Source organism: Myodes glareolus, chromosome 10 (genome assembly GCF_982192425.1).
Source record: "Myodes glareolus chromosome 10, mMyoGla1.1, whole genome shotgun sequence".
NCBI lineage: Eukaryota > Metazoa > Chordata > Mammalia > Rodentia > Cricetidae > Myodes > Myodes glareolus.
This window is the reverse complement of record NC_142035.1, coordinates 34,306,815-34,334,071: the sequence shown is the minus strand read 5'-3', so window position 1 is coordinate 34,334,071 and position 27,257 is coordinate 34,306,815. Positions and strand designations below refer to the sequence as shown.

At 48.2% G+C, this 27,257-nt stretch overlaps 1 protein-coding gene and 1 long non-coding RNA gene across 2 annotated transcripts; one reads left to right on the top strand and one right to left on the bottom strand.

Moving 5' to 3' along the window:
• Positions 1-27,257, bottom strand: Ovol2 (ovo like zinc finger 2). Its single transcript, XM_048455490.3, has 4 exons — positions 26,861-27,257; positions 25,984-26,213; positions 10,551-10,740; positions 1-758 (listed from the first exon to the last, which is right to left on the bottom strand). Exons 1-4 carry the CDS (start codon positions 26,958-26,960, stop codon positions 442-444), a joined length of 837 nt encoding a protein of 278 aa, XP_048311447.2. The 5' UTR covers positions 26,961-27,257; the 3' UTR covers positions 1-441.
• LOC125413815 (uncharacterized) lies at positions 3,684-7,110 on the top strand. The gene is made up of 4 exons (XR_007236060.2): positions 3,684-4,156; positions 4,886-4,990; positions 5,793-5,906; positions 6,885-7,110. It is a non-coding gene; the product is annotated as an uncharacterized LOC125413815 (long non-coding RNA).

Sequence of the window (27,257 nt, the reverse complement as noted above, 5' to 3'; positions counted from 1 at the left end):
TTTCACACGAACAGTTCATTTATTAAAATAGTTTCTGTAAACTCTTTCAGAAGAATATACATTTTCCTTGCTTGAGTAGCGTTTCAAGGCACCATAAGATGATGGTCTCTTTAAGAACACCCCTCTATTCATGTCTGAGAATTCCATTAGAAAAAAAAATACAAGTAACATAGACACACACACACACACACACACACACACAAAAGAACCCGTACGTGATCTCAGCCACCAAGAAAACAGAAACACGGTACAGGGCCTGTTGTGGCAGAACGAGTGACAACTTTGGGATGCATCTTACCATTGATGTCCCAAAAGAAAAGAGAGGTGGACTGAGTATTTGTCACTAAAAAGAACCGGCGGGGCCGAGGAGAGGTACACCTCAGAACCGAAAGTCCGAGTAAACATGGCACTGGGCATCTCTCCTCCACTTTCTCTTGCTCTTCACTTTTTCTCCTCCTCCTCACTCAGGGTGGAATTCTCCTGCAGCGGGGACGTCAGCTTGTTCTGCAGAAGGGCCGCCAACTTTTTGGAAGTCTTTTTGAGAAACGTGCTACCTGGATGGGCACTGTTCACGTGCAGATACAGGTCCTCCTGGGTGGGGCCCGTGTAGCCGCACTCCTCACACACATAGAGTTTGTCCCGACGCTGCTTGTAGGCATACTGCTGCTGCACGCCGTGGATCTTCTTCAGGTGGGACTCCAAGGAGCATCGCTGGGTGAAGGCTTTGAAACACACATCACATTTGTAGGGGCGGATGCCTGCAAGGATGAGAGGCAGACACATCACCAGCTGGTCGGGGCCAAGCCCAAGCGACCCTCCTATGAAGCCATTAAAGTTTCCCATGACCAAGATCATTGACAATGTGAGGAAAGTGGGGCCAGAACCTTCTACAAGGGTCCTGGCATCGAGACGAACAAACCTAACTCAGGTGGGGGCCAATAAGGCAGAACCCAACACTTGGACTCTGGGAGAAAGAGTTACATTTTTCCCACTCATCTGCCTTAATGGCTTCATCTTTCAGTGGCAAGGCAAATTATGTAAATGACTTAATTTTTGTCTTTTTCTTAAGATTTATTTATGTATTTTATGTATACGAGTGCTCTACGTGCATGTATGCCTACATGGCATCAGATTCCATGGTTGCGAGCCACCTTGCGGTTGCTGGGAATTGAACTCAGGACCTCTGGAAGAGCAGCCAGTGCTCTTAACTTCTGAGCCATCTCTCCAGTCCCCACGATGTTTTAAGTACGGTGGGTTTTCCTGGAAACAGACCCTGAGACAAAGATCCTAGATTAAGTTTATTGGAGAGGTCATCCTGGGAAGCACAGGTTAGGCAATGGAGAAAGACACAAAAGGGAGAAAGGCAAGCAGGGTGCTTTGTGCTGGGCGTCACTGGAGACGGTGCAGAGCATAGTAGATGAAATGAGCTAGCGGGAGGTGACTGGGGTGACAGATAACTTAGCTGGTAAAGCGCTTGCTTTGTAAGCAAGCCCAAGATCTGAGCTCCATCCCTAGAACCTGTATTTACAAAGCAAGAGATGGGTGTGGCGGCTGACAGGTTCAAAGGAACTCCATTTGATTAATGTTAAAACTCTGGCCTTTAGAAGAAGTCTTAATATAACAATAATATAGTGGGAGGGAAAGAAATCTGAAACATTTCTCATTTGCTCGGAACTTAGTAGTCATGCTAAGTGCAAATGCCATTCATTTACAATGGCGTACACCCATTGTAATCCCAGCCAATCAATCCCAGCACTCAGAGGCAGAAGCAAACAGATTATCTGTGAGTTCAAGGCCAGTCTGGGCTACTAGGAAACCCTGTCTGTGGTTTCTAGAAATCCATGCATGATGAGTGAATCCCTGGCACTGATTGGCCAGCCATCCTAGCTTCACTGGCAAGTTCCAAGCCAAGTGAGAGACCCTTTCTCAGAAAGGGGGTCTGTGGAAGGTAGGTGCACAGTGATTGGCTAAAGTAGTTAGCCACCAAGGCTGACTATCTCAGTTTGGACACGTGACAGAAGAACTGGCTCCCATAAATTGTCCTGTGACCTCCAAATTCACATGGTGGCAAGTGCAAGCAGGCACACACACACACACACACATGAGAGAGAGAGAGAGAGAGAGAGAGAGAGAGAGAGAGAAGGGATAGAGGACACCTGGTGTCATTGGCCTACCTCTGGCCACTACATGTTTGTACTCACACATAAATTGTCTCAGTTTTGTCTTCAAATGAAATGGTGTATGCAGTGGTGGCCTGCAATCCCAGTTAGAGCGTGAGGTGCCCGGGCTACTCTATAAGGGAGATCCCATCAGACAGGGGTAGGGAGACATTTAAATTTAAAATTAAAATCAGGTTCAGAAGCCAATGCCTATCTCAGTACTTGGGAGGTGGAGACAGAAGGATCTGGAGCTCAAGGCCAACCCAAGTCACATGACTAGATAAGCCAGGTCTCAATAATAAACAAACAAACAAACAAACATTTTTACAAAACTCTGAAAAGGCCTTCCTTACCTCATACACGTCTCTTCTAGTCCAGTCAAGAGCTTCTTATGATTGTTCAAGCTTTATACAAAATTAGGAATACAAAGGTACAGGTACATATTACTATATCTATTTTAAAATGTATTTAATGGCTCTGCACATGGTCTGAACAAGGACTTCTCAGTTTCCTAGGAGACTCTACAGCCAAGACTGCGCGAGTAGGTTCACAGACTCCTACAATTCTCTTCAGACCCAGCTAGGGCTGGGTTTAGTCTGAGGTAAGAGGGGTGCTTGGGGCAGTACAGCATAAGTCCTCACCAACCACCAGAAAGAATACGCTAGGCCAGTGGGGCGCTGCAAGCCTGTAGCGCTAGCACTTGGGGTGAGAAGCTGTCTCAAAGACCAAACAAAAAGCAGACTCCCGATTCTCACTGGGGCAGAGCTGAGAAATTTGGCCTTTGTTGTTGTTGCTGATAGGGCTCCCCCTATCACCCCGGTTGGCCCGGAACTCACAGAGGTCCACCGGCCTCTGCCTCTGCCTCCTGAGGGCTGGGACTAAAGGTGAGCGTCAATGACACTTGACCTCCATTAGGATCTTTTCTTTTCTGAGTCAGGGTTTCTCTGTAGCTTTGGAGCTTGTCTGGGAACTCACTCTGTAGACCAGGCTGGCCTTGAACTCACATATCTCTGTCTGCCTCTGCCTCCCGAATGCTGGGATTAAAGGCATGCATCATCACCACCTGGCTCATTATGATCTTTTCAAGCACTGGAGAGATGGCTCAGTAACTTAGAGAAGTGACTGTTCATCCAGAGGCCCCAGGTTCGGGTCCCACATACACAGGATATCTGACACCCACTCCTGGCCTCCATAAGAACAGGCCTGTGATCTACACTACACAGACATATGTGCAGACAAAACATCCCCTCCAAAAAACACCACACACACACACACACACACACACACACACACACAAGTAAATAAATGATTGTTCCACAAATAAATAAGATTACTTTGATCCTATTCACACCCAACACTATCATCTACTTTTCATCCTTCCCCATTGCTTTCCTCTCTCAAATGGTCCACTTTCTACTTAAAAAAAAAAAAAAAAAAGCCAGTCGGTGGTGGCACATGTCTTTAGTCCCAGCACTCAGGAGGCAGAGTGTCCTTAGGAGTCACTTGTGTCTCTTCACACGGGGATCCCCAGTTCCATCTTCCTGCAGAACCCCATCACTTTTCCCATAGAATTTAACACAGTCTGCACATATCTCCTATGGGCAGAGCACCCAGCAAGGGCTGAGAAGCCAGGGTTAGGAGATTTTGGGGGTCCTGCAACACCTGGTCAGCAAAGAAAGGGACTGACTAGGAGGTTTTTTCCAAGAGGGTACAGTGTAGGCGCTGAACCTGATTTCGAGGCTGGGTGCCTCGTGATGTAGACACAGAAGGAGACAGACCATAATAGCTCTCATTATGACACGTCCACCTTATAAAACTGATCCCCTTATAAAACTGATCCCTGCACCAATGTTCCTGCTTCCTCTTCGGACCCTGGAATCTCATTCCTACAGACAGATGCCTTGTCAAAAGAGCTCCTTCCAGGGCTTGGGAATTAGCTCCTCACTCCTGGAACACTGCTGTTTCCAACTCCTTCAAGGGAATGAAGGTGGATTTGTGTAAGTGGGGGGGTGGGGGTCTATACTAAGCTCCCCTCCCCTAACAGTGACACCTGGCTCGTTCTCTGTCTAGCAAAAGCCAATCTTGTCTTCGTCAGAACAGGCTGGGAACTGAAAGCGCCATCTGTTGCCAGACGTAATTAACCTACTGACACCTACCTGAGTTCCAAAGTCCAAGGCCATTGAAAAGCCAGGCACTGTGTGTCTGCCACTCATTAACGGAGTCCACGGTCAACCTGTTAACCCCTCCACAGCTCCGTCTCCTCACCCACAAGATGCAGACAGCACTCACACCCAGGGATGGCTGGTCTAAGGATGAATTGACCTATCCCAGGCACGGAACCTGGTGAATTCAGATACGACCCCAGTGTTTAGAATCCAGCAATGCAGCAGTGGAAACAAGCCGTGCAGGAATCAGCTGCACATCCCTAAATGTTTAGCCTTTGTCTTTCAATGACACCCTTTTTTATGTATTATGCATTTCACAACAAGAAAAAAGGATTTTAAAAAATGTGGTCCCTACGTGACTAACAGGATGTCCCTCACTGACGATCTTTTGAATTCTGTATTCTAGGCCTTTATTACCGAGTTTTAAAAAAAAGTTCTTTTGGGGGGGGGGGGTTAACAGAGTTTTGAGTTGTTTATTCCCGACCCTAAGATGAGCTCATATTCCACATCTCCAGGTAAATCCCTCAGTACCGGAACTTTCTGTCTGCTTCCCTTTCTCAGGTCAAGCGCTCCTTTCCTGACTTTGATCCAACTGTCAACTCCAACAAGAAGCTTTGCTACCAGCCTCCCTGTGGGAGGAGACATTGCGGGCGGCCTCCCAGCAAGGTAAGCAGGCAATGTCCATAAACCCAGAATGTTCCTGACCTTTGGCCTAGTAAGTTCACTTGAGGGAAGCTACCTCAGAGATAGACTCGCACTGGTGGGCAAAGGATGTACAAGAAAAATCATGGTGGGCTGGGCGGTGGTGGCGCACGCCTTTAATCCCAGCACTCGGGAGGTAGAGGCAGGCAGATCTCTGTGAGTTCGAAGCCAGCCTGGTCTATAAGAGCAAGTTCCAGGACAGCCAGGGCTGCTACACAGAGAAACCCTGTCTCAAAAAACCAAAGGAAAAAAAAAAAAGAAAGAAAAATCATGGTGGCATTGTCAGAATAAAACAAAACAGAAGGCGGAGGTGGGGGGAGAGGGATGAAGACAACCTGAAAATGGAAGCAAGAAAAGGACTGTGCCTCTGTGGTGGAAATTCTGTCATGATTCTGTATTAAATGGACAGTGATGAAAAGGAATAAGGCACACCCACCATGCAGACATCAAGCAAGGCCCGAGGTCTAGTTCCCCTGACAGTAGCTGCGCGCCTTAGAAGCGCCCCGGAGAGAAGACAAACGGCAGATCGCTTTCGGAAAGCAACTAGGGCTGTCTGGAGGCTGGCTTTTTAAAAATCTTATTTTCAATTTCCCCCATACAAATATATTATCTTTTCGGCTAAAAAAAAAAATGTAAGTTAAACTAAAAATGAAACCGTTGGGGAGGCAATTCCACAGGCGAGCTGGGGCTGCTGGGGAGCGGATTCCGAGCTTCCTCAGCTAGCAGCCCTGCCTTAGACTTCTGATCTGCATTTTTCCCAATCCAGTCAATCCTTCTCCTAAGGCTCCAGACAAAGACACCATTGTCTTCTCCGCTTGAGTCAGGCTGCGGTTTGTTTGCCTTCTGGCCTCTCTCAATGGAGCCCCTGATGTAAGATAAGGTAAGAGGGCCCCCTGTCCTGTGGGCAGCCCCTCCCCAGACCTGACCTCAAATTGGAATTCCTCAGGTTCTCTCTATGGAACTCAGTCCACAGGAAAGGCATGAACCTCTTACTTCATCTGGAGGTTCAAGGTTCTTTTTCCTTTTTTCCTGTAGCCCAGGTTGGCCTCAAACTCACTGTACAATTGAAGATAACTGTGAACATCTTGGGAGTTTGAGGCTAGCCTGGTCTACACAGTATGTTCTAGATCAGTCAGAATTACATGGTGAGAACCTGTCTCAAAAACAAACAAAAAAAAAATGTGCTACTGTGTGGGTGCTGGGAACTGAACCCAGGTCCTCTACAAGAAAAACACTCAGTGTGACATTAAATGTCAGTAATCCTCCTGCCTTAGCCTCTGAGTGCTGGGATTACAGGCATGAACCACCACACCTTGAGAAATGTGAGTTATTATTTTCCCAGGCCCAACCAACCCTCCCTCCAAGACTTGGCAGAACCCCACTGATGTGCGTGGCATTATCAGCCACTTCTGGGAGCTGACTTGCTATAGCCTTTTATGCCATCTGAAGTCTTCAGCCGCATAAACATTCATTTTACCAAATAGAAAAATAAAATACCTTCAATAAATACTGTATCCGAACAACAAACTGGCACCTTGAGGCATCAGTTTGTGCGCCCACAAGCTCCCTGGTGCTGCTGGTTCTCAAACCACACTGAGCAGTGTAGCTGAAGGCAGGTGGTGCAGTGAGTGCAAGGGCTGGCACGAATTGCTCACTCAAATACACAGATCTCTCTCCCCCCAACAAACCATGTTTGCCAACAGGCAGCCATTCTTAGAAGTAACCTAGCTGGCCTAAGTGTAGAGCATTCAAAAGAAGGCTCGACAAAGCAGATCTGTGGCGTTTTTCTCAGGCTGTGAACTGAATAGGTGTATTTTGTTCTTTTAATGCTCGGGGCTCTCTATCTGTCTTGATGTAGGTGAGTCTGTCCTGTAACCCTGTCCCTGATACTGGACGAAAGCAATCATCTCTGTCAAGCATACAGAAGATAGTGTTGGCTCCTCACCCAGATCAACTTCTTGGGCTGATGCCTAACCCCAGTGGCCATGTGAGCTGGCCGCTAACAGTTCCTGGGTGTCCCCTTCTCCAAGGATTGAGCACTAGCAACTAACTTTCCCAACGCCGGGAATAAAATGTTTTCAGTATTTCTTTTTTGTTTTTGTTTGATTGAAATGGGTACAGAAAGATCCTCCACAAACCCGTGCACCGGACATCACTGAGGTATCCCCCAAACCCCAGAGTCCTCTGAGATAGGGCTGAGGCCAACACACTTTTCTCTTTCCCAGTCTCAACAAGTTCCTCCCAGGAACCCTAATTTCAAACATCGTTTTAATACAGAACAGCTTCCAGGGCGCAGGACTCAAGACTCTATAGAATGAAAACTGCCACTCATTACTGCTTTCTGTTGTTAATTCTGGTTTGTTTGTTTTTTTGGGGGGGGGTTGTTTGTTGCTTGTCTAGAATTAATTTTGTAGCCCAGGCTGGCCTGCAGCTTCAATCCTTTCTTCGCCTCCCTAGTGATTATAGGCATGTAGCACTATAGCCAGCTACCAACACTTTTTTTTTTTAATGCTATGGAAGTTTTCCTCGGCATCACTGGGTTTATTTCAATGACACCACATCCTCACTCCCTACTCCGGACATACACACTGACCACCGAGAGACAGAAACGGTCAGGGACAAAGAACCCTGTGGTTACCTGGTGACCTCATACCCCAAATAAGGATTCCCAATCCTTTCTTTCATCTGTTTGCATATTAACATAAGACATTTTCAGGCTCGTTTCCCTGAACCTTTCTCAGAAAGTTTCCTTTGTACTCCGAGTCTTTCCTTGGACACCCTCCCAGCTCCCGGGATGAGAGGTCATGCAGTCGGTGGCGGGTGAGAGGCAAGGTTAGCGCTACGGCCCACTCCTGTCTTTGCTGAACTTAACATTGCTAACCATTCTCTCATGGAGGTTCCTAGGATTCTAGCCAGGTTTTTACAATGCTAAGGCTTGGTCCTTTTGGACTCCATGCAAACATATCCCTCACTCAGCTGCCTGCTGTGTTTGTGCTGAGTGCCTGTATCTTTGTTTATGACCTAAATACACTTAGAATAGTCAGTTAGCCAAACTATGATGTTTGCAGCTCATCCAAAGGCAAGGACCAAGTTCCCACTAAATCCCAGGATGATCTTTTGGAGCCAGTGAGATTGGATCACATGAACTAACACACTTGAGAACTTTCCAACGTCGTTTTTGTCGTGAAGTCATGCTGATGGTAAAGCCCAGGAGACAGTCACAGACCCGGCCTCCTCTTCCAGCCCCTAGCACCACCGTTGCCTGCCCAGAACTAGAACTCACTAAGATGCTCCTGCCTCTGCGCCCTGAGTACTGGGACTAAAGAGATTACCTTCTTCAGTGAATCATTTTAAACTTCAAAATTGAGATTGTTTTTCATATTAAGTCTTCAAAATCTAGAGTCTTAAACCACATCTAATTGTTACTAGTCCCAAGGCAGGGGCTCAGCAGCCACACCGAACCAGTGGCTGTGGTCCAGACTGGTACGGCCCCGTATTTCCACTTCTGGAGGTACCTGTCAATCACTAGAGCTGCTGGTTCAAGACTGATCAGGGCTATTCAGTGAGTTCAAGGCCAGTCTGATCAGCTTAGTGAGAACCTTCTCAAAATAAAAAAGTTAAAACCGGCTGGGATTACAGCTCAGTGTTAGCGCAATTGCCCAGTATGTTCAGGGCCCTGGATTCAATTTCCAGTATGTATAAATAAATAAATTGGCCTTTAGAGCCTGAAAAAGGCCTGGAGCCAGATTCAAAGGGGTACAGATCCCATTTATGTCTTCAAGCTAAAAACCGGTCATATACTCGTTAGAAGTCATGACAGTGACTCCCTTGGAGGGAAGCAGGTGAGAGGGTAATGACCTCTAAAGCTGGAAATACTCTGATTTTTTTTTAAACTTTATTTTAATTGCATGCATCTAGATCTAGGGACCTGTAATTTGTGCATTTTTCTGGACATGTAATTTATTTGTTTTTTTGTTTGTTTGTTTGTTTTATTTTTTTCAAGACAAGGTTTCTCCGTGTAGTCCTGGTTACCCTGGAACTTGCTCTGTAGGCCAGGCTGGCCTCAACTCAGAGATCCACCTGCCTCTGCCTCCCAAGTACTGGCATTAAAGGAGTACATCACCACCACAGCCACCACTACCTGGCTAGATATCTCATTTCAATGAAAAGTTCAGTTTAGAAAAATAATTGTTTTTTTTTAAAGAAAAAGTATAGCCAGGTACGGTGGCACACGTCTTTAATCCCAGCACTAGAAGCAGGCAGATCTCTGAGTTCTAGGCCAGACTGGTCTACAAAGCAAATTCTAGGACAGCCAAAGCTACACACAGAGAAACCCTATTTTGTAAAATGGAACCAAAAAAAGAAAGAAAGAAAGAAAGAAAGAAAGAAAGAAAGAAAGAAAGAAAGAAGGAAGGGATGGGATGGCATTGATGGAGATTTGATGACAAGACCCATATAGTGAGAGACCTCATATGAAATGGAGATGGCTGCCTCTACTCTACCTGGAGATGTTGTATCTACTCTACCTGGAGACGCCTGCATCTACTCTACCTGGAGACGCCGTATCTACTCTACCTGGAGACGCCTGCATCTACTCTACCTGAAGATGGCTGCATCTACTCTACCTGGAGACACCTGTATCTACTCTACCTGGAGTTGCAGAATTTTGAGCAGAAGTGGCATCCTTGTAATTTTCCTCCAGGACTTACTGGACCAAAGGTACAGACTGGGCCTCAAGGGGAGAAGCCTAGAGGCCAGATGTGCCTAAGATAAACTAATGTAGCTTGTGACCAATCAGCAGGTTTGCAACCGAGGCAAAAAGTCATCCCCCAGACTCTCTGAAACACACAAGAGGAGGCCTCAAATCCGGACTGCGTGAATTGGAAAATGGGCTCAGTGTAGCTCAGTGGTGGAGTGCTTGCTTAGCATGCGCAAGGCTTTAGGTTCTATCCCTTACATTAAAAAAAAAAATAAAAGAAGAAGAAGAAAAACAAAAAAAGTTGGGAAGCCAAGGAAGAGGCCCCCAGGAAAATGCCTGCCCCAACAGGAAGCTCAGGGCAGCTGTTCCGCTGCCTCAGGAGGATCAGGAGCCCTGGATCAGGCTTACTTCAAGAGGTTAGCCAGGCACAGCGGTGCGTGCTCCTGGCACTTGGAAAGCCCAGGAAGGAGGTTGGAGAATTCAAGGCCAGGTCACGTGACAAAGCCTTACCTTAAAAAACCAAAATCAAACCAATGACAATAATAAAGCAAGAGTCAAGAAGGAGGCACAAAATATTTGAAGCCGGTCCCAAGCATCCCATTCTGCAGTCAGACTAAGGGGGCTGCGTTACAGTAGAGACTTTCTGTGTCTCCCTCAAACCTGGACATCGTGCCCATCCTTCCAGGAGCAAAACCAGGCCATGAGAGGTGGCCTGCCTGCGACAGGTGACAAGACTGGCAGGTGAGGTCACACGGACAGACACGTGACACGGATGGATGGACGACAAAGGAACCAGAAGTGAATAAGTCGCGTGCGCAGCCTCACCTGTATGTGTGCGAACGTGCCTCTTCAGGTCGAAGGTATCATTGAAGCCCTTGCCGCAGAAGGTGCACAGGTGCTTCTTTACCTGGTTGTGGCACTTGAGGTGACGGTTGAGCATGCGCTGCAGGCGGAAGCTCTTGCCACACAGGTCACAGTTGTGAATCACGGAGTCATTGCACAGGCCTGTGGTAAACTGGGAGCAGAGAGAGCGAGTACGTGAGATCACAGGGGGCTCATCTGGGAAACCAGACATGCTCCATCTAGGTCGAGCCTGCCTATGGCTCCTGCTCCCTCTAAGTGCAAGCAGGCTCAGCGTTGAGAAAGGTGTGAAGACGCCGGTACTGGGAAATGGTTTGGCACAGCATCCTTCCTTTCTATCTCTGCACTGTCTTACAGCAGCCTTTTGTTGTTTTTTGAGACAGAGTCTCTCTGTGTAGCCCTGGCTGTCTTGAAGCACTCTCTGTAGACCAGGCTGGCCTTGAACTCACAGAGACCTGACTGCCTCTGCCTTCTGAGTGCTGGGATTAAAGGCATGTTACAGCAGCCTTTCAACAAGACACGGACATGTGATCATCTGACTGATGAAAAAGACGTCCCCTTAAGGGAGAAGCAAGGTTCCCAGTAGTTACAGCCCCAGCAGCCACCTGCACCACGAGGGAGAAACAAATGCTTAGGATGGAGAACAGAAGGAAAGGGTCTGGGTCCTGTTGACAATGGCTCCCAAAGACAGACACCGTCAGCTATTTTCTCTGTGCCTCTGAGTACTGGTTCAGACTCCAAGAAAGAGAACCAGGACCGGAGAGGTGGCTGAGTGAGGAAAGGCACTTGCTGCCAACCGTGGTGACAAAGACTGATGACCTGAATTTAATCCCTGGGACCAACACAGCGAAGGTAGAGAGCCAGCTCCTGCAAGCTGTCACACGCCGTAGCACCCCCCCCCCCCCAACACACACACAATAAATAAATGCAATTCAAATTTTGAAAAAGGAATAGAGGAAGGGTGGAGATGATTTCTCTTCTCCTGAACCAGGGCAGGGCTCATGACTAAACAGAGAGCAGAAATGATGTGCTAATTCTGGGATACGGGACACCTGGTAGCTTCACTGCCTCCTTCTCAAAAGCCAGCCTCCATGTCTGAAGCCGACGGAGGCCAGGTTAGCCATGTGGAGAGCCAGAGACCCATGCAGGGGGCACCATGGTGCTAGCTATGCACCTTCCAATCCAACCCAGGGTCACCACTACCTAACCGAGTGGTCCCAGACAATGCCATTCAGATGAAAACTGCCTAGCTGGGCCATGCCCAGGTCCAGATACCCAAACAGTGCACAAATAAAACCATCACTTGGGAAAGTGACTTGGCCAGGATTCTAGAGATTTATCATCAGTTGTGATTACAACTGTATTCCAGCCTCCAGCCTGTCCTCCACCCCCAGCACAGGATTCTCTCAAGCCACCTCTGCTGTCTCCCTGGACAAACACCGGACTGACCATCGATGTGATGTGAAACACCAGATCTGATGTGCTCTAAAGTCAGATGTGCCACCAGCGGAGACCCTGGAGATGGTCCCGCTGTTCTGCCAGAACTGTTTGTAAGAAGCCCAAGGACTGGAGGTGCAGTTCGGCATCAGGCACTCACCTGGACGTGCTGGTCCTGCGCTCCGGCCCTAGTACTACCAAAATAAAGAAATAGCTGGGTGGTGGTGGTGCACACCTTTAATCCTAGCATCTGGGTGGCAGAGACAGGCTGATCTCTGAGTTCGAGGCCAGCCTGGTCACAGAATGAATTCTAGGATAGCCAGGGCTACACAGAGAAACCTGCATTAAATAAACAAACAAACAAATAAATGAGGGAGTTAGTGGAGGGGAAGGAAGAGGAAAGAGAAATGAGGCTGGGCACTAGTCCTTAGAGATCAGTCATCCCTTGACACGGAGATGGGGAGCAGGATCCTGTGCAGACACTAAATCCTTCGGGTGCTCAGGCCCTGATATAAAACACTATGGCTTTGGGTATCAACCCATCTACATCTACATGACCTAAACAGATGTCTATAGAACTTTGTACCAACATAAACTTTATGTGACTAGTGTTAGGCTGTACTATTTAAGGAATAGGGACAAAAGACAAGAAAAAGATCTTGGCACGGACACTGTGTTCTTTTCAAATGGGTTGAATCCACAGGATGTAGAAGCCCTGGGTATAGAGAGCTGCCTGGACTTCGTTCCACTTCATTCCAAATAGCATATTACATTTACACTTCTGAAGAGTTCATGCGGACTCCTCCATTCAAGGCCTTGAGGACAGAAAGCCCGTGTCCACTCACACCGCTGCCTCCTAGTCCTCCATGCCCAAGGGCAATACCTAGTGTGCTGGGCAGCCGGGAGCAACCTCAGGATGCAGGGAGTTCGTAGGATGCCAGGACAGGCTTTCCTAGGCTGCTTCCTCTCCTGTTCATTCTCTCTGGCTCGGAGCCAGTGTCTGCATTAACACTGAAGTGACTGATGGGCCCTACGATCAAAGCACTGCCAAAGTGGCTTCCCAAAAAGATGCCATAGTTGCTGGAATGTGGAACACCACGGGAGAGAGAGGGTGGCAGAGAAACCAAGTCCTGTGGCCAAGCAGAGAAGAGAGGGGAGATATGAAAATGGTGGAATATAACCATCGGTCTGGTTCAGTGTGAGCTGCCAGGGCCTGGGAAAGCAGTCACAGGAGTGTGGAAAAGGGCAGTGTCCACCCTGGGGACCCAATGGGTAGCATCTACTCCACAAGCAAGAGGGACACTTCTTTATTCATCTGTAGCTCGCGGGGAAGCAGAGGCAGGCGGATCTCTGTGAGTTCAAGGCCAGCTTAGTCTACACAGTGAGCTCCAGGACAGTCAAGGCTACAAAGGGAGACCCTGTCTCAAAAATGAATGAATGAATGAATGAATGAATGAATGAATGGAAGGGCTGGAGAGATGCCTCAGAGATGTTAAGAGCACCGGTTGTTCTCCTGGAGGATGGTCCCAGCACCCACATGGTGACTCACACTGTCTGTAACACCAGTGCCAGGGGAATCTAATACCTTCTTCTGACCTCCATGAGCACCAGGCACACACATGATCTATGTACATACATGTAGCAAAACACTCTTACACATAAAACAAATAAGTAAAGAGACAGAGACAATTGGCTAAGGATCACTGTCAATAACTAGTTTCTGCCAGATTGTACCACCTCTCATAAGGGAAGGGGTATTTGGCTTGTAGGTGTATTTCAGGTGTGGTGCTTTAAAATTTGGTCTATGATAAATAGCAAGAGACTGGACGCTATGTCTATTAGTATGGGCGTCAAAATAAATGTACAAAGTACTAAGCAGCCCAGCAGGGACGTCTGCAGCCTCCAGAGAAAGCCAACAAGAACGACCCAGCCATTCCACAGAGACAGAAAATAGGATAGACGGCTGGGTGGCGGTGGCGCCCGCCTTTAATCCAAAGCTACAGAGGAACCCTGTCTCGAAAAACAAACCCCCCAAAAAAAGAAAGAGAGAAAGAAACAAAATAGGATATGCATTATTTTAGCTCCTCAATTTGGGTTTACTTGCATGCACAGAAGAAATGGATTAACTAAAACAGTAACAGTGGGCTGGAGCGATGGCTCAGCAGTTAAGAACACACACTGCTTTTGCAGAGGACCTGAGTTCAGTTTCCAGTACTCATGCTTGACAGGTGACTCACAACCACGTATAATTCCAGCTCCAGGGCATCTGACCCTGTCTTCTGGCCTGAGGGTACCCGCACTCACGTGCACACGATCCCCATATGCACATAATTGAAAATAAATTGACCGGAGAGATGGCTTGGTGGTTAAGAGCACTGGCTGCTCTTCCAGAGGACTTGGGTCCAATCTCAAGCACCCACATAGTGGCTCACAACTGTGTGTAACTCCAATCTCAGGGAATCCAAGGCCTTCTCCCGGTCTATATGGGTACCAGGCACTCACATGGTACACAGCCAGCCACACAAGCAAAATTCCTATACATATAAAATAAATACATTTAAAAAAACAAATAAATGAAAATAAAATCCTAAAAACCAACAACATATTTTCTTCCAGAATATCAGCTTTGGCACACTGCTTGCATTTTTTTCCTTGTTAACTTTGGAAATGGAGATGGAACGTAGAATCTTTGTACATCAAGAACCCATTGTTTGCTGGGCGGCGGTGGCGCACACCTTTAATCCTAGCACTCAGGAGGCAGAGACAGGCGGATCTCTGTGAGTTTGAGGCCAGCCTGGTCTACAAGAGCTAGTTCCAGGACAGGCTCCAAAGCTACAGAGAAACTCTGTCTTAAAACACACACACACACACACACACACACACACACAAAAAAAAAAAACCATTGTTATCACGCACCTGCATCCCCGCTCCCAGGATGGGCTGTACGACACAGCAGACACGACTGAGTCCTGGACCAGTCCTCCCTCCCCAGGTCCTGCGTCTGCTGTCTGGGCCATCTTTCTTATGCTCCCACAGGTTTACAACTAACATTCTCTCTCCTCGATGTTCAAAGCAGAGCAGCCACTCTGATTTTTTTACTTGGCTCTACAGGTAATATGCCAAAGTTACATCATGAACCAAAACTTAGACCAAAATTACATCTTAACCACGTTAATTATAAAATGACTGCGGTGGAGGCGGGGGGGGGGGGGGGAGCTAGCTCAGTGAGCGAAGTGCTGACGAGCACAGAGACTTGAGTTAGAGCCTCAAAACGCCTGAACACGACAGATGCCGTGGAATATGGCCGAATCCCAGAGCTGGGGAGACAAGAGAGCAGGATTCCAGCCTCGCCTGGCTGGTGGCCTCCAGCACAGAGAGAGAGATTCCAGTCTCGCCTAGCTGGTGGCCTTCAGCACAGTCAGAGCAGAGAGACAGCATCTCTGAAGATGACACCCGGGGTTTTTCTCTGACCTCCACAGGCTGCACCCACACATAGGTGAGCAAGCTTGCACCACCCCCACAAATGCACAACAAACAACCATAGAGAGGCAAGAAATGCCAAGAGATTGAATAGATCTTTAGCTCTGACCATCTGTGTGACATGAAATGCCATTTAATACCTTAGATAAGGACAGGCGTGGTGCAATCCCAGCCCTTGGGAGGCAGAGTTGAGGGCTTTCTGAGTTCAAGGCCAGCCTGATCTAGACAGTGAGTTCCAGGACAGCCAGGGCTACAGAGAGAAACCCTGTCCTGAAAAACCAAAACCCCAGATCAGTTCCTCTACATGCAAACTTACTAAGAGGTACCACACAGTCTCCTCAGGAGTGTGAGAAGCTAAGAGCAGAGCCAGTTTCCCGGCTTCCCAAATTCAACTCGCTCTTTCCTTCCTACAACCCAAGATTGTAAGCAAGCAATTTAACTTCTCTCCACCTTAAGTTTGTCACCCACAAAATATGAATAATGCCATTTGCCTCTTGGGAGTAAATTAAAGAATTAAAGAGAAGAAAGCTACTTATTTTTTAAAAAAACAGCAGCAAAAGTAAGTCTTGCTACACTTAAGGCAGTTCCAAACACTAAACCGAAAGTATCTGAGGGCAGGTGAGGGGGCCGGTCCAGCGGATAATGATGCTGCACTCAAGTTGATGATTTCTGAGTTTGACCCCTGTAATCCACAGGGTGAATGGTGGAAGAAGGACCAACCAACTCATGCAAGACATTTCCTGACACCGCTCTGCCCCCAATGCACACACTTTTTAACCATGGCAAGAAAACATGCACACGCAAAGATAACTGGTCAAAATTCCCTGTTCCTTAATCTGCTTTTCAATTTTGCTCTCTCTGACAGGAGAGAAAGAATTCTCCTTTAGTGTGAGCCATAAGCCCTGAGTCCTTCACCCAACATTCTGCAGCTAGCTGGGCCGTGGTGGTGGAAGCCTTCAACCCCAGCACTCAGGAGGCAGAGACAAGAGGGTCTCTGTGAGTTTGAGGTCAGTCTGGTCTACAAGAGCTAGTTCCGGGACAGCCAAGGCTGTTACACAGAGAAACCCTGTCTCAAAACACAAACAAATAAACAAAAACCAAACAAACCAAAAAGCTGTGGCCAGCAGTCTTCTTTCCTGCCTTATGGTAGAATCTGACTCCAGAGATGTACAAGATGGCACAGACTCTGTTCCCCTCAGGGTCGGCATCATTTGTTCTTTTAAAGGATTTAATTATTTTATTTTATTTAATCATTATTACAACATTGCTTGGCCCATTAGCTCATGCTTCTTATTGGCTAGCTCTTATATCTTAAATTAACCCATTTCTATTAATCTGTGTATCGCCACGTGGTTGCAGCCTACCGGTAAATTCCATCCAGCGTCTGTCTCCTGCAGCAGCTACATGGCTTCTGACTGACTCCGCCTACTTTTTTCTCTATCTCTGCTTGAAATTGAAGGATTTAATTATTTTAAAACATTTTTAGATTTAATTTTTTCAGTCTATGTTTATTAATGTTTTGCCCGCGTGTGTGTCTGGTACTCTTGAAGAATACAGAAAAGGGCATCACATGCCCTGGAACTGGAGTCATAGAAGTTAGAAGTCACTTTGTGGATGCTAGGAACTGAACCTGGGTCCTCTGCAAGAGCAATGAGTGCTCTCAACAACTGAGCCAGCCCTCCAGCCCCCTGCTTGTGTCTGAAATGGAAGTTATTAATGCATGTAACTACTAGGTGCTGTATCGGGTCTCCGGGAAGAGGATCTTCTGCAAATCTACCCAGCCTCACCTTATCTGAAGTCAACGCTTTGCCAAGGCTTATTAGTGAAGTAGAGAAACTGCCACAGAGGCTGGGAAATGACATCAGCCTGGAAATTAATTCAGAGCAAGATAAAGAGGGGATGAGCGATTCGCCAAGCCTAGGACTTGGCTTGTCTCTGCTCACAGCCCTGTTCTCTGCTGGATCTCAGCTTTCATCTAATAAAAGAAGCCAAATTCCAACTAAGTTCTAAAAAGCAGGCCTCTGTGGCCAAAAACAAAACAAAATACAAAAACAACAACAACAAAATCAACCCATAACAAACCAGTCATTATGTAAGGGCTGCCTGAAGTGTCAGCAGCATCCAGGGAGGCAGGACCCGAGCTGGAATGACCAGCTTCCCAGGTGTCTAAGATCATTGCCTGCCAAACTTCTAAGGGAAAACCTACCCAGAAGGGAACAGCCCTTTATGTTCTTGGGATGCTTCCACTGACCAGGCCACTAAATTAATGCTCCTGTATCCACCAGAGAATCCTGAGTCCACGGATACTTTCTGGTGGCCATTTGGACAAGATTTCCATTGTCATGTGTGTCAGCTATACCTGCCTGTTCAAAACATGCTAAGTACATCGCTCCAACTCCTTTGGGAATCCGGGGTTCGTGTACCATTCATTACCTAAGGCTCCTCAACTTCTGCACATGACAGAATGGAGCACCTCCTCAAAGGACACGATGATAAAGGGAATGGAAGTGGAGCCAGAGAGATGAGATGATCCAGCCATCAAGAGCACTTACCGCTCTTGCAGAAACCCAAGGTTCAGTTCCTAGCGCCTACAAACTGTCTACAACTCCAGTACCAGATGATACTGCGTCCTCTTCTGACCTTTGTGGGCACCTGCACACACATCATGCACATAAACTCACACAGGCACGCATACACATAAATAAAAATAAATAAATCAGTAAGCCAGACTCGTGAATAAATAAGAAACCAAGACTTGCCGGGCACTGGTGCTAGACAGCTTTAATCCTAGTACTTGGGAGGCAGAGGTAGGCATCGGATCTCTGTAGGTTCAGGGCCAGCCTGGTCTACAGAGTGAGTTTTAGGACAGTCAGGGCTACTAAGGGAAACCCTGTCTAGGAACAAACAAACAAACAAACAAAAACAAGACACAAGGATATAGGACTGACCTGTGGATACATGGTTTATAAATGCTAAATTAAGACTTTGAATGTCTGTTCCCCCCAAATTCTGTGCCTACATCTTCCTCAAGACAAGGATATGGTGCTGGCCATGAATCCTTATTTCTTATCTCATATCACATGAAGAATAGCTTCATATTCCTTAACCTATGACTCAAATAATAGCTCAAGCATCCAAGCGACATGTCGACTATGGCAAGGCCCTACTGTAAGACCGAAATGATGGCTGTCACTGCCACTAGCAACTATCAGGAACTTAGTGAAAACTCTCCGGGTTCTACAGTTCTTCCCCTGAACAAGAGTCCCCACAGTACAGCCTCCGAATGGCTACTCTCAATATGTACACCAACTCCCTTTCGCTAGCCTTCTTCTACTGCAAGGTTACAAACTCCTTTTCCAAAACTCCCTCGAACCTAGGACTTGAAGCTTAAGTTGGGGTCTATCAACTACACAACTCTGAAATGATGTGGATTAGGCCCCGAGTTAACTGAGCAGAGGTAGGCAGGAACGAAGTAGCCGACCCTGGATTATTAGCAAACACATCAAATTGCAGGGAGTTGGGCAGTGGGGGTGGGGCAGAAGAGTGAACACTAACCCAGCAGCTGCCTCAGTGGTTCGGTTCTGTATTGTAGGCTTCTGAGTCATTCCTGGGAGTTCTACGTCCCTAGTTCATTTAGTGCCGTGTAATTACCCATTCTTTATTAAAATAGCTTCAACGGATTCTGTTTTCTGCAACTAAACCTGCAAGGTCTCTTCCAATAATAACAATCCACTTCATCTGCATTCAGATTTAAAACTGTGGCAGAGGCTAGAGGTATATGTGTCTCTGCTTAGCATGTCTGATGCCCTGATTTGAAGTCCCAGCACTGACTCCAATTGGCTCATTCATTCATTCATATTTCTCTATTTCTCCCTTTCCCACTCCCACTGAGTTTACCAAGCATTTCTTCATACCTCCCTTTTCTTCTTGCTTGCTATATTCCCTGCATATGACACAACTCCTGTCTAGGTGTCATGGCCTTCTTTCTTCCAGGTCTGTATTTTTGTTTCTGTAGGCTGGTGTTCTCCTATGGGTCATTCACTTAACTGAGCACTGAGGATACAAGTCCAGAAGGCCATATTCCTGGCATGAGTCTAATCTTAAAGAGGAGTTTGGTTGGCCAAATGTGCAGCCAGGAAGATGTTCAGAAGTCCAGGGAGACAGGACAGGCAGCGGTTCTACCTACATGCAGTTTTCTTTCTCTTATAAAAAGTAAACCGTTTTCTTGTTTTTTTCAAGATATGGTTTCTCTGTGTAGCCCTGGCTGTCCTCAAACTCACTGAGATCCACCTGCCTCTGCCTCCCCTCCCGAGTGCTGGGATTAAAGGTGTGCACCACCACTGTCCAGCTAAAAGTACAACGATAGTTTTAACTATTTAAATGTATGATTCAAAATAATATTTAGAAATGATTAATAATTAACATGAAAATACCTTTATGAAACCCAGAATTATGAACACTCATTAATTAAAAGAGAGGGAAAGAGAGAGAGAACATCAACAAGATGGCTCAGCTGGCAGAGGTGCTTTCTCCCAAGCCTGAGGTCCTGAGTTCAAGCTCAGGACCCATCTAACAGGAGAGAACTGTCTCTCAGAGTGGGCCAAGGCATGCACACATATACAAACTAAACAGAAATATGGATCAAAGCAATTGTTAAGAAATAACTAATTAAGATCACTGAAGAAGCCGGGCGGTAGTAGCACAGGCAGAGGCAGAGGCAGGCGGATCTCTATGAGTTCAAGGCCAGCCTGGTTTACAGAGTGAGTTCTAGGACAACAGCAGTTGCACAGAGAAACCGTGCCTCACTTCAGGGGGCAGTGGTGGTGTAACGCCTTTAATCCCAGCACTCAGAGACTGGAGGATCTTCATAAATTCAAGGTCAAGCCTTGTCAACAAAGTGAGTTCCAAGACAGGCTCCAAAGCTACTTAGAAACAAAAAAAGACACTGAAGAATTTGTCAATCAGTTGATGACCTTCATTCATAAAGGAAATCAACATAAAGGAAATCAACCCAACATTGTTGGGTTTTCTTTGTTTTTTGGTTTTGTTATTACTTTTTCTTTTTTTAAGACAGGGTCTCACTGTGTAGCTCTGGCTGTCCTAGAACTCACTAAGTACACCAGGCTGGCCTTGGCCTTGAATTCACATAGATTTGCCAGCCTCTTAAATGCTGGGGTTAAAGAAGTGTACCATCACGCCCATATCTATCTATCTATCTATCTATCTATCTATCTATCTATCTATCTATCTATCTATCTAGATGCGTGATCTATGTATCTATCTATGTATCTATCTATCTATCTAGATGCGTGATCTATGTATCTATGTATCTATCTATGTATCTATCTATCTATCTAGATGCGTGATCTATGTATCTATGTATCTATGTATCTATCTATCTAGATGTGTGATCTATCTATCTATCTAGATATGTATGTATGTGTGTGTGTGTGTGTGTATACACACACACACACACATAAACATAATTATGTGATTACACAGCTTGGCTCGCCAGAGACTACTGCATTCAGCTTCCCAGGTGCTGGGATTATGGATAGCCTGGGTGCTGGGACTATAGGTGTGCACAATCACACCAAACAGGGATCAAGTATTCATCTGACTGTCCTAATATACTAACCCTATAAAACCAAACAGAATGTGAGGGAAAACTGCCTTCTTCCGGGTGGTGGTGGTGCACGCCTTTGGTTTCAGCACTTGGGAGGCAGAGGCAGACCCATCTCTGTGAGTTCGAGACCAGCCGGGTTTACAGAGCTAGTTCCAGGACAGGCAAAGCTACACAGAGAAACCCGTCTCGAAAAACCTAAAAACCAAACAAAGCAAAGACCTCTTCTGGAGGTCTCTTAGGGTGTGACTCAATGGGAAGGTATGTGATTAGCATGCGCAAGGCCTCAAGGTCAATGTCGGCTACAGCTAACAGATGAACAGAACTGGAATATCACTATTTTGCAATGCCAAAATATTTATGCCCTAAGCATCAACAGCTCCTACCATCCCAGAAAGGTAACAAACATGCATTGCCTGTTTATGGAACCCAGCCCTTCACCTTCTCACACACACAGTGACATGTTCAAGCCAAAACCAAATAACTGATTAAGCATACAGAGCGGTGCTGTCCCATGCAGCTTTCTATGATGGGAAATCTCTACCCAGAACTGGCCAATTCAGCAGCACTAAGGACTTTCTCTTTTAATCCTATGTGACTTAAGCTACATTTAACAAGGACTGTCCTGCTGGATGGTGCACCCTTATCCCTAAAATCCATTTGAAGTTAACGGAGACTGAGAAATGCCCAAGGTGACTAATTGAGCAAAATCCAGACTGCTGGGACCTCTACAAAGCAAAAGACCCCTTGCTCCAACAATTAACTTGCAAGTACATAAAAATGGGGAGGAAAAGGCATGTAAATTAAAAGCAACTAAAGGCCATGCCAAATGTCAATCACAGCGTGTGGACATTACACGGACCTGATTAAACAAACGGGAGGAGGCGAGTAGGCATTTACAAGCCATTTAACAATGTGAACACATAATTCAAGTGGGTGTGATTGGGGCACATTTGGAAGCACTTATAATTGAAATACAGTCAGCCATTGCTTAATGATGGACCCATTCCGAGAAAAGCCTGCTTAGGCAATTTTGCCATGGCATGGACATTACAGAGTGTATTTACACAAGCTGAGCCGGCTAAGACGTCACGCAGCATTATAATCTCACAGGGCCACAGTTCTATGTATGGCCCGTAGTTATGTAGAACATGACTGTAGTATATCTGAAAACTGCTTCAAAGTCTTATATGGGAAGGTGAGTGACAGAAGCCAGTAAGGACGGGCAGGGACGAAGTGACAGAAATTTTTGTCTTTGAAACTCTTAAAGTTGATAGGAAAAAAGGGCACACATTTGACACATACTGTCACCACCCACTAGAGAGCCAAATGAAAGATGGAATACTTTTTCTTTTTTTTATTGAGACAAGGTCTCACTCTATAGCCCTGGCTGACCTGGAATTGCATATGTAGACCAGGGTGCCTTTGAACCCACAAAGATCCGCCTGCCTCTGCCTCCAATGCTGAGATCAAAGGCGTGTGCCACCAGCCCTGGCTATATTTCTGTGGAACTCACAAGGGAGGGGAAGGCCAAAAGAGAACAGATTAGGATGGGGTGAGAACAGAAATTCGCCTGCTAGTCCCTACTTGCACCAGGGTCCTGCCAGCCACAGTGAGTCAACTCACCAAGTTCACTCTAGACTTTTGTTTGGGGTAAGACTTAGAGACAGAGGGCACCTGTATGCCCAGGGTTTGTCTAGCCCACAGTTAGGGATCTGCAAATGAGGTCCTTGACTGGAACCCCAAAACGGATGCATCTCCCCACCACAACTTGTTTTTTTTTTTTTAATTACAGAATCCTTAGTCTTAAAGAGATCACGTCACAACCCGCCCCAAAAGCTCGCAATGAAAGGTCAGACAGGCAGGGATGAGCTCCACCTTCCCAGCCTGGTTCCAAGCCTTCTGCTTAGACCGCTCAGCACAGCCAACACTACCAGGTGCCCGGTGCACAGCACCGCAATAATAAAAACTTCACCTTGGGGCTGTCAGATGACTTCCTGTGGGGCAGTCAGTGAGGGCACAAGAGTGCTAAGGGCTTCCCACTTTGCTTATTCATTTAACTCACACAGTGGCTTTGAGGAGTAAGATGTTCCCAGTCTTCCCTCCTCAGAAGCCTTCAAAAGCTGCTCCTCTGCCCGCATAGGAACCCTCTTCTTGGCTTGACCCTCCGACCGCTCTCGTCTTTTCCTAGGCTTCACTTCCAGCTCCATGCTGCCAACTTGTCCCTGATCCTAACCGGCACATTTCCTGTCCTTTGCTCCCCAGAACATTGATTCCTTACTCAAGCACAGGGCTCAGCCCGCATCACCCTAAAAGCAGTCCCCCCTCATTTCCACAGCCCTCGAATCCATATCAGAAACCCTTCCCAGCTCAGCAACGACATCTTTGCTGGCGTTTCCTGTTTGGTCCTCATTCTCCTCTACAGAGGTGCTGCAGGTGTCTCCCCATCCATCCACGGTGAGCGAGCGAGCATACACTGCATTGCACCCTTTGCTCATTAGGCAGAGAGCATGAATATCTTCATTTTACAGGTAAGGAAACCGGAGCCCAGAACAATGAAAAATCCCAACCTTGCACAGTTCTGCAGAACTTATAAATGCAGTCCATATACTCATAACCACTACTGCTAGCGTGTTCTGGAAGGTACACGCTGGAATACGAGTGTTTTATATCTTGGCTGTCTTGCACACAGCAGACATAACGTATGCTGCTGGATGTTTTATTGTGGTTTTCTTTTTCCTCTCTGGGTAGGGCACAGGCTCAAACCTGCCCTTTCTTTGGTCCTACAAGCCCACTGCCCAATGTGTGTCTTCAAGTCATTAAAACTGTACACATGGCTGGGGCTGCAACTTAGTTATACGGTGCTTGTCTAACATGGAAGGTGGGGACGATCATTCTCATTCTTGAATGGCTTTCTTCCTCTTTCAGTCAAAAAAAAAAATCTTTTTTTGTTGTTTGTTTGTTTGCTTGTTTGTTTGTTTGAAACAGGTTCGTTCTATGAAGCCCTCTCTGGCTTGGAACTCCACGATATAGACCAGGCTGGCCTGTAACTCAGAGATCCATCTGCCTCTGCCGTCTGAGTGTTGCGACTAAAGGCATGGGCCACCCCACCAGGCTAAGAAACTAATTCTTAGAGGAAATTCTTTGAGTTCTGATCCCAGTGAAGTAGTCACACACTGTGCTAAGAGATGGGCAATTTGATCAGTCATTTGAAAACTGTCCATACCAGGGCAGATATTTCCAGAGGCTTTGGCAATCCTAATACCAAAATGTCTCCAGTGCTGGCCTAGAAAGGAAGGGTAGGAACCCGACCGCTTTCAATGAATAAAAACTCCCTAGGAAATAGAAAAGTGAGGGAAGCAGGTTGCCTGTTAACGGTCTGCAAATATGCCCAAGTCCTTCCCCCACCACAGAGGCAATTTATCTTGGAAATGACGGGTTTATTGACTCCCTTAATCCAAAATTCCAACACTTGTGCCTGCCCCAGGCAGAAAAGAGGTCTTCCAAAATCTCATGAGACTGGCTTCTCACTTTTCCGAGATGGCGATGGAGGAGGGGTAAACTAACTAACTACTCTCCTTCCCCAAACAACCATACAATTGTCTTTCTAGTCTGGAGATAAATATGCAAGTGGGGCACTTTGTAGAATTTCCCAAAACGCAAGAGTTGTCCGCTTCAGGGAAACTTTTCCCTCTCACTTAACCCCGCCTGGCCCCAAAGCCTCCGGACCACTCACCCTAAACCTCGGCGCACTCTGAGAAGTATAGTCCGCCTCCCTCCACCCCCCCCCCCCCCCCCCCAGCTCGCAGCATCCTCAATCCTCAAGTCTTTCCGGCGCTCCGGCCTCAAATCCTAATTCAGAACCAAATGCTTCCCGGCCTACCCTGGGGAAAGAAATGGCTGCTTTCTTTATCCCCAGCCTAACCCTTGGGCTCACCCTTCCCTCCCTGCATCGGCCTGGGAACTTGGATAGCCGATACTCTGAAGCACCCTAGAATTATAGCTCACTGTGTACAAGGTGGCACTATAGCCGGCCAGGCTAGGACCTAGGGTTTATGCAAAAATCACGCCGCCTCCCCTCCCCCTCTAGCTGGCCGTGAGTCAGCGGGACAGGATTCCTTAATCCTGGGGGTAGCGGATACCTTTGAACAGGTGGTCATGGAAGTTCCACCCAACAAAGCGCTGATGGCCATCCAGATAAGACGTTGCCTTCTATAGCTTTTGAGGGGCACATTCCAACCCACTAGGGTAGGAACGTTAAAAAAAAAATCTGCAGGTGAACCCTTTCATCTTTTACCCACTAATTTAATTCTTGAAGATTTGAGAGAAAAGGCAAATCTACAGTGCCCTGCACAACCAGCTTCCCGTCTAACAGGCTCCACCACCAGGGCACTGGGAATAGCGGTGACTGCGAGGCTGTGTCCCAAAAAACAAGGAGGGAAACAAAACTCTCAGGACCTCGAGGTGCCAAGGACTGCGTCCCAGAGGGCATCACGTCTAAGATATCGGGTCGCGCTCCTTCTCTACCCGACATCTTGGGTCACCTAATTAATAGTCTGGCCTTGGAGACAAGGTGGGCATCTGAACCCGCGTAGCTGGGCCACTGCCAGTGTCAGACAGGGCCACCACCCTGGGGGCTGGATCCGCTTAAGATGCTGGCAGCCCGGGCACTGTGGCACAGAGGACAGGTCGCGCGGAGCCTGGCTGCCGCCCAGGGGCAGGTGCAGGAGTGACGGCCGGCGTGCGGCGCCTGGGCCCCCGTGCGCGGGCGGGCGCGGCAGGGAGGGGCGCCGGGGCTCCGGGGCCGGACGCCAGGGCGTGGTGCAGGTGGCGGCGGGGGCAGAGTCGACACCCTACCTTGATTTTTGACCTGGCAACCGGGCGCTGCATCGCTGCCAGGTGTCCATCGGGGCCTTCGGCGTCGTGGAGCTCTGGAGTTTCAGGCTCCGGCGCGCGCGGGGACGAGCTGCTCTCGGTGCCTCCGGGCTCCCCGGCGCTGCTACTGCTGCTGCTGCTGCAACCGCTGCTACTGCCGCCGTCGCTGCGGCAGTCCTCGGGGGGGTCGGGGAGCAGACAGCCCAGGCTCACTGCGGAGGAAGGGGGCCGCACCCCGACACTCAACCACACGCGGCGTCACGCCCGGGCGCCCACGGCAGTTTGACCTGCGGGCGGTGCCACCGCCCCGCCCCGGACCTGGGCACCTCGCCAAGTGGGCGACGTCCCGAGGGTAGACGAGTCAGCCCGGCGATCGGCCCCTCGAACTAACTTAGGGTGCCGGGAGACCGGTCCTCAGGCCACCCCGGCGCCCACGAAGCACCAAGGGCCATGCGCCGCGGAAAACCCCGCGCGCCAAGTTTCCTCTCGCGCCCGCGGAGGCGGGTGTGCCCTCGCCTTGCCTCGCTCCAGAGAGGTTAGCGGACCTTCACGTGCGGCTTAGAGGACATAGGGGGCAAAGAAACCCTCAATACCCCTCACCCCCTTCCAGGGCCACCTCTGCCCGCGCTGCAGCCAACGGTCCCGCCGCCAGGCAATTAGCCCTGTCCAGGGAGAAAGCACCGAGCGTCCCAGGTTTCCCAGCCTGGTCCTCGATTCCCCCTCCCGCAAGAACCCCCACGACCCCAGTCGAGAGGGGGAAGGGGTAGGAACGTCAGCCCTGATCGCGAGCAGGAGGGCCGCGGTCACCCTGCCCCCATCCGGGAGCCCCGCACCCAGGCCGGGCCCCCACGCTCCTCACCTGGGATGTAGGTGTCTGCCCTTTTGTCATCCGGGAGCTCATCCCAGCTGCGGACCGAGACTCCCGGGCTCCTCCTCTTCACCAGAAAGACTTTGGGCATGGTGGGATCCCCTCTCCCGACTGCGGCCCCCTCCTCTCAGCTGCTCCCCGCTGCTCCCCGCTAGTGGCGGTGGAGGCGCCTGGATCCCCCGGTTCCCGGAGTCCCGAGCCCACCTTCCCGCCTTGCTTGCCCTCTTCCTGCACCCCCCGCCGCGATGCCCCGACCTCTCCCCTCACTCCGGGTGACTCGCAGCCTCCGGGCTCGGCGACACCTATGCCTTAAATCGCGCGTGAGACCACGCCGGGGAAAAAGTTTCATAAGGTGGAATAGAAAAGGCACCAGGAAACTTGGAAGTGA

Coding starts and splice junctions, on each gene's coding strand:
- Ovol2 (XM_048455490.3), bottom strand. CDS start 26,960: ATGCCCAAAGTCTTTCTGGTGAAGAGGAGGAGCCCGGGAGTCTCGGTC. Junction 26,214..26,860: donor GGCAGACACCTACATCCCAG/GTGAGGAGCGTG, acceptor CTTCCTCCGCAG/TGAGCCTGGGCTGTCTGCTC. Junction 10,741..25,983: donor TTGCCAGGTCAAAAATCAAG/GTAGGGTGTCGA, acceptor CTCTGCTCCCAG/TTTACCACAGGCCTGTGCAA.